Genomic DNA, 7,108 nt, shown 5'->3' with positions numbered 1-7,108 from the left:
CACACACCAGCTAGGCTACATGTCAGTTGTGGAGTGTCTGGCTTAATCCTTTTTCCATGTGCTGTAGAAAAGTGGAAAAGTTTCTCATTTAAAAGCTTATATTTTTCCTTGCTGTCTTAAAAAGCCACTGGACTACTTAACACTTCCTCTCCATTTCTCTACCAGTCCAATCTAGGTTTCACAATGATTCACAGTTCACCCAGTGCTACCATGGCACAATTTGCCAAAAACATTTCCTCCCTCACCTTTTTTTTTTTTTTTGGTGGCTCTTTGTTCTGGTTTTGCTAGGATGGAGTTAATTTTCTTCTTAGTAGCTAGAAAGCACTGTGTTTGGGTTTCAGTGTGGGATTTGTTATGAGAAGAATGTTGATAATACTCTGATGTTTTTAGTTCCTACTGGAAGACAAAGGACATTTCCAACTTCCCTGCATTTTGCTAGTCTGCAGGTGCAAAGGTCTCGGGGGGAGCGCAGTAAGTAGAAAATCCAAACTGACATTGGGATATGCCAATGGGATATTCCATATCATATAAGTTAATGTTCAGTATATAACAAGGGTTGCCCAGAAAGCTAGGGGTTCTCCCAGAGATCACTTGGGCTTTCTCAGTCTTCCATGATTTTGGTTTCAGTTCCAGGATAGTCTTGGCTCTGAGATCACTAGCTGGGGACAGGCTGGGGATCAGTTCGTGGGTGGTGAGCAACTGCACTGGGCATCACTCATTTGTATATTCTATTATTACTGTTATTATCACTATTATTTGAGTTATTATTTTATTTCAATTATTAAATTGTTTTTATCTCAACCCATGAGTTTTCTCACTTTTACCCTTCTGATTCTATCCCCCATCCCATCAGGGGAGGGTGAGCGAGCAGCTGTGTGGTGTTTGGCTGCTGGCCAGGCTAAAACCACCACACTGGTGAAAAGCACAGTTCCCTGTAGGCAAAATATTGGAAGCTGAAGGAGATGCTGAGAACATGACTGAACTTCCAGGAGATATTGTGCTATTTGCAGGTGACACACTCTAACTGCTGTGTAGGACACTGTTCTTTACACTGAGCAAGTCTCTGTACTCACAGGAATGTAGTTGGCATTAATGTAGTCAGATCCCTCTTCTTCATTCATTGAAACTAACCGTACACGACTAAAATCATCTGTGAAAAGAAAAAAAAATAATTCGGCTCTCAAACACAGCACTTATCTCCAACTAGTAATCCTATAAAAACTGAAAAAAAAAAAAATATATTAAAAAAATAGATAAAGCTCACATTAAAAACAGAGAGCAATGTTTGCTTCAGTAAACACTACATGGATGCACCATCATTACTGTTCTGCAAAACACACTCTCCAACTGCTGTCCCTTTGGGCTCCCTTAGGTTTCATTAAAATCAGAAGAAAAATATAGTAACACTACTCAGTAGTAGAAAGGACCTTGTGTTTCTCACCAGCAAACTCCAATCTTGATAAACATCCCCAGAAAGCTATGTCTCTTCAAAGCTAACAAAAACCATCTATTGCCTGGTTCTTTCTAAGGGTGGGTTTTAGAATAGGCTTTTATGAGTCAGAAAATCTGTCCTGATTCTCCAGTTCCCTTATTAAAACTCTTCTTTCCTTCTTGAGGGACTTTATCAGAAACCTGTATGTATTGTACTTACATGGCAGGATATTTGTGTAGCGATTTTTACAGCGATTCATGGGAAGATCAGCAGCAAAATGGGGTATGTCAAGCCCAATCAGTTTTAGCTCCTGAGGTAACAGAAAGAAAAATGACAAGGTCAAAGTCACAAACACTCAAAAAATAATTATTTATGAAGTGATTACCTGTGGCAGGTACCAAACTGGAAAAAAACCCCCATAAATCACTTCATAAACTGACAGCAGGACTACGCTGACTTTCCTGTTCAGATGCCTCTGAGTTTGGCTCAAAGCAGCTCCAGAGCAACAATGTGGTCACTTCTGCTGATCCTGCCAACCAAGGCTGTGACTGTGGACTGCTCCTCTACTTGCACTTAATTAGCCAAAACAGTGTCAAACCAGTGGTTTGATAAGTTATCTCTGTGGTTGTCATCAACCCCACTTAAAGGGCTTTCTTCAAGTCCTCAAGTGGCTTTTGATCTTGATATTTGGGAAATGCTTGGAAGAGCTTTCTAGTCGAAACCTTCAGTAGCTACATCTAATATAATAGAATCACAGAATCATTTAGGTTGGAAAAGGCCTCTAAGATCATCAAGTCCAACCATCAATGACCAAATGATGTAAATAATCACCATATGATGCATCAGAGGACTTTTCACTGGCAGGAATGGAACATGACAGCCACCCAGAATGGTGGTAACACCCTGACACTCCTCCCCACACCCCTTCCATGTTTAATTTTTTGGGAGCTAGCTCTAGGATAGGAGCTTTTATCTTTTCTACTACTACACTGACTTTAAATTCTGGATAATTAAAAGAATGTACATGAGCTGGCCTGAGAGAGACCTCCTTACTCTTAGAGAGATTTCTGATGTTACCTTCTCATTCCAATGCTTTCCCTCAAATTAAGGACATTAAATTAAATAGAATCATAGAATGGTTTGAGTTGGAAGGGACCTTAAAGCTCATACAGTCCCAACCCCCATGTCATCAGCAGGGACACCTTCCACTAGAACAGGTTGCTCAAAGCCTCATCCAGCCTGGCCGCGAATGCTTCCAGGGAAGAGCAGCCACAGCTTCTCTGGGCAACCTGGGCCAGTGTCTCACCACCTTCACGTGAAGAACTTCTTCCTAATATGTAATCTAAACCTCCCCTCTTTCAGCTTAAATCCCTTTCCCCTTGTTTTGTCATTAACTGCCCTTATGAAAAGTCCCTCCACAGCTTTCCTGGAGCCCCTTCAGGTACTGGGAGGCCACTATAAGATCTCCCTGGAGCCTTCTCTTCTCCAGGCTGAACAGCCCCAACTCTCTCAGCCTGTCCTCACAGCAGAGCTGCTCCAGCCCTCAGATCATCCTCGTGGCTTCCTCTGGACTTGTTCTAGCTGCCCCATGTCTCTCTTGTGTTGGGGATAAATAAAATAAACACATTAAAATTCTGAATTCAATTTAGGTTGCCAGCATGTCCTAAACTTAAAGGAAACCTCACAGTCTTATCTTGGACTGGCTGTGATGAGCCACTCAAGTAAGCTTACTAAACACAGGCTAAATGACACCAAGGGCCACTTTTAAATTCTGCAGAACTGGAAGTGAAGCTGACCCACCTAGCAACAGTGCACATTAAACAACACAAAGCACAGGAACACACCACACAAAGCTAACATCTAGAAAAAGCTGATCTAGCCAGAGCAACTAGGAGAAGACAGAGTCCTCATAGATTTACCTCAAATTGCAGAGAAAATTTATAATCTGAATCTTTGGCCATATCCTTGATGTAGCCATCAAAATCATCCAACTGGACAGGGCTTTAAAGAAAAAACACACAGAAATTAAGAAAAAAAAATCATTAACTTTTAGCTTACTACATTGTATTTCTATTTCCCTCCACGATATTATCAATTCAAGGCACAGGTGGCACCATCATAAGCAGTGATCCAGCACCCCATTGCAGACCCACTCCCAGTACCATGCCACCAGCGTGCTTCCAGCACCAGTACAGCTGCTGCTTCATTTAAGTTGCCTCTTGTGCCATATAAAAAGTTGCTTTCAGATATTTTCACATCTGGCATAGACAATTTTAAAACTCTGATGAGCTTTGCTCATGCAGAAAAATGGATTTCATATTTAGGGTTTGATTTTTGGGGTTTTTTTAGAAGGGCCACAAAAAAAAAAAATCCCTTAAAATAGCATTTTGGATGCCACTGCCATGACTGTTTTCTCTGCTGGTTTTGAGAACTATACACGTTTGTCATTAGAGGTCCAGTTCTCCTCCCAGAGATATGGTGGCTAAAAAAAGTGGCATACAACTATACAAAACCATGCAGAGTTTCAGCAGGTATAAATTGTCTTGATTTAGTGACTTCCATCTTTCTACACACTTATTCACCAAGTGAGGGTCTATCTGCTAGTACAGGCGCAGCCTCTGAACGTAACAGAGAAATAATTAGGCTAACACTGAATAACGAAACACAGGTAAACAGCTTCCCTCACCTAATTATCATGCTCTAATTTACAAGCTACTGAAGCATGTACACAGTAATCTCTTCATTTACTCTGAGGCAATATGCCCAAAGGAACCCGTTTTATCACCACTTAATTACTCCTGTTTACCCGTTAGCATTAATGATCTAATGTTCTAGCAACAACTGTAATGAGAGCCTCATGTCAAGAGGGAAATATCACTAGAAACAACGCGGCCCAGTTTTTCACCATTTGTAATTTTTAACTAAGGATAAGTTCTGCTGGAATCACTAAGTTGGATAATTGATCTTTTCCCCAATGACTAATTTTCTACCAGTAAGGAGCTATTTTACCACAACCTCTCTGTTAAGAAGAATTGCTTTTGTCCAATTATTTTTTGTTTTCTGCCTTCAGACATGTCTCTCAGGATGTGTTTACCAAGAAGTTTTCTATATCTGTAATTGCAATATACCATCCATAATTCATGTTTAGTCTAAAATGATATATTTTTATATTACTTTAAATATCAAAGAAGTTACATACTTGGTCAGCTTTCTCTTCTTTAATCCATTTTTACTCCTGTAAAAAAATAAGAAGTGTTTTTCATCCATTAAGCTATTGTGTAGTCTATATTCAAAGCTAGTACTCATTTAAGAACATACGTTTTCTGGTCACCATTATACTCAGGGTAAGATTGGTGACAATATCTTGGATATTTTTAAGCTCATAGAACCATAGTGGTTGGAAAAGACCTGTAAGATCATCAAGTCCAACCATGAACCTCACACTACCAATTCCACCTCTAACCCATGTCCCTAAACACCACATCTACAAGTCTTTTAAATCCCACCAGGGAAGGTGACTCCACCACCTCCCTGGGCAGCCTGTTCCAGTGCTTGAAAGAAGTTTTTCCTCACATCCAATATGAACCTCCCCTGGTGCAACTTGAGGCCATTTCCTCTTGTCCTGTCACTTGGTCCTTGGTTGAACAGACCCACCCCCACCTCTCTACACCCTCCTTTCAAGGACTTGGACAGAGCCAGAAGGTCTCCCCTCAGCCTCCTTTTCTCCAGGCTGAACAACCCCAGCTCCTTCAGCCACTTCTCATAAGACTTGTTCTCCAGCCCCTTCACCAGCTGATAGCAAGATGCCCACTGACAACAACAGGCTGCGTTTTTCATTCTGTGCCTCTGAGAGTGACCTGCTTGTGAAAGGGAAAATCTGTGTCCATCACAAGCAATGGGTCCTCTACAAAGCCTGACCCAACAGTGCTGTTGGCTTCAGGTGGGCCAGGGCTGAGTCCCTGGGGCCTGAGCCCGGCTGGGGGCTGTGCAGGGGACAGGAACTTGGGATAAGAAGAGTCTGTTGGGTAAAGGGAGAAGACCACTATTTGCAAACAGGTAAAAAAAAAGTAAGGTTAAAGGAAAAAGGAAAAGACCTGAACACTATTTCTCAACTGTTTCATTGCCTGCTTATGAAGATCATAGAATGGTTCAGGTTGGAAGGGAGCTTAAAGATCATCTAGTTCCAGCAATGATCATGAAGACAATGGCAAATACCCTACTCACTTCAGCGGGACTCAAGCTTAAACCTTAGATAATTTTAATTGACTTTTAACAGCTAGAGATAATTATGCCACTCATGTAATACACTGTCTGCACATGATTTATGGGTGATATAATTCACTAGTGACAGTTGTGAGCAAACCTCTGAGCGTGTTAACCAGTATAACCCACAGGAAATGGACTTCAGAACCGCACTACAACCGTGTGTTTTTTTGGAGGGGGTGTGCGTGTTCCTTTTGGTGTCGTCACAAAAAAGTTAAACAATCAATCAGATTAAATGCGCAAAGTGAACCCCCTGGAATAATTTGGTTAGAGGTCTGAAAACACTGATCACCTCTGCTAAAGCAGCCACAGAGCATAAATAGATTCTTGCTTACTCAGAAGGGATTTTAGTAATTTTTTTTTTTCCCCCTGGGAATTAAACAATATGTAGTCATTCATCACATTCTAATGATGCTATTTGTAATTTCATGATGACATTAAAATGATTTCTAGATAACTTGGGTCACAGCTTCAATCAGTAAACTAAAGGTGAAGACTTTTAATTACAAAACAATGAAAATATACAAAAAATATTAAAAACTGGAGTATTTTTATTTTTCTACTCTGCTAAATTTAGAACATCTACATCTACACCTTCTAACACTTTTTGCAACAAAATCTTAAAATTAATTTCCCTAAATTATTCAACACATTTCTATCCCCTGTGACTGCTGGAAACCTTTTAATGTCTGGCACATTGGAATTAATTTCAAAATGAAAAAATATCTAAATGCTGTTTATGATGGGATTTCTTCTAAGAATGTTTCTCCACGGAACACTTCAAGAGGCAATAAAACAGAAGACTGACACCCATTTCTCAGCAACAATTTCTTGTGCGTTGATAGTCTCAAGAGGCCTTTGTTTCTCAGCATTGCAATTGTTTCCTGAATGTTCCTAAACATTTAAAAACTAACTTGTGTGCAAAACAAAGACATTTGAAATGTTAGCTGGTGTTTCATCTGTCCTTCCATTTACCCTACAGATTAAAAATACAAAGACAGGGATTAATCTCATGTCATTCAACTTCATCTCCTTTAAACTTGGTCATCTAGACTAAACTAGGTAGCTTGATTGAAGAGGAAACCTCTGAAGAAAGCTACACATCTAGAAAGGTGAGTTAATGCATATTAATGTAAATTAAACAAAAAGAGGCAAAGGGGCAGAAGATGGCAACTTTCTGCAGCAGTGCCATTAACAAGTGGCCACCTTGAGAGCTTCCTGACCATTAAAAGAGTTAAGAGAGAGCAGTAACAAACTGATCATCCATCACTGTGCAGCTCTGATAGTTAGCTGAGTTGACTTCAGATAATTTACAAGTCAATATAATATTAGCCTTGGAGATACGTGGAAGACTTTCATCTGCTCTTCAGCTGTGTGTGTGTGGAGAACATGCTTTTATTTAATTGGGAGAAA

The 7,108-nt window shown here is 40.2% G+C and overlaps 1 protein-coding gene across 1 annotated transcript in view; it reads right to left on the bottom strand.

The window, feature by feature from the left end:
- Positions 1-1,073: 1,073 nt before the first annotated feature.
- LOC104527488 (receptor-type tyrosine-protein phosphatase O-like) overlaps positions 1,074-7,108 on the bottom strand; it is a gene marked incomplete at both ends in the record, with an annotated part of 16,411 nt that continues 10,376 nt past the window's right edge. Inside the window, 4 exons of the mRNA XM_010171219.1 lie at positions 1,074-1,150; positions 1,652-1,742; positions 3,352-3,433; positions 4,632-4,667. Of these exons, the coding sequence (XP_010169521.1) occupies positions 1,074-1,150; positions 1,652-1,742; positions 3,352-3,433; positions 4,632-4,667 (286 nt within the window). The remainder of the gene's footprint in view (positions 1,151-1,651; positions 1,743-3,351; positions 3,434-4,631; positions 4,668-7,108) is intronic.

This window comes from Antrostomus carolinensis, unplaced genomic scaffold (assembly GCF_000700745.2).
Source record: "Antrostomus carolinensis isolate BGI_N321 unplaced genomic scaffold, ASM70074v2 scaffold14457, whole genome shotgun sequence".
Taxonomy (NCBI): Eukaryota; Metazoa; Chordata; class Aves; order Caprimulgiformes; family Caprimulgidae; genus Antrostomus; species Antrostomus carolinensis.
The sequence above is the reverse complement of the archived record's forward strand: the minus strand, read 5'-3'. Positions and strand labels throughout refer to the sequence as shown.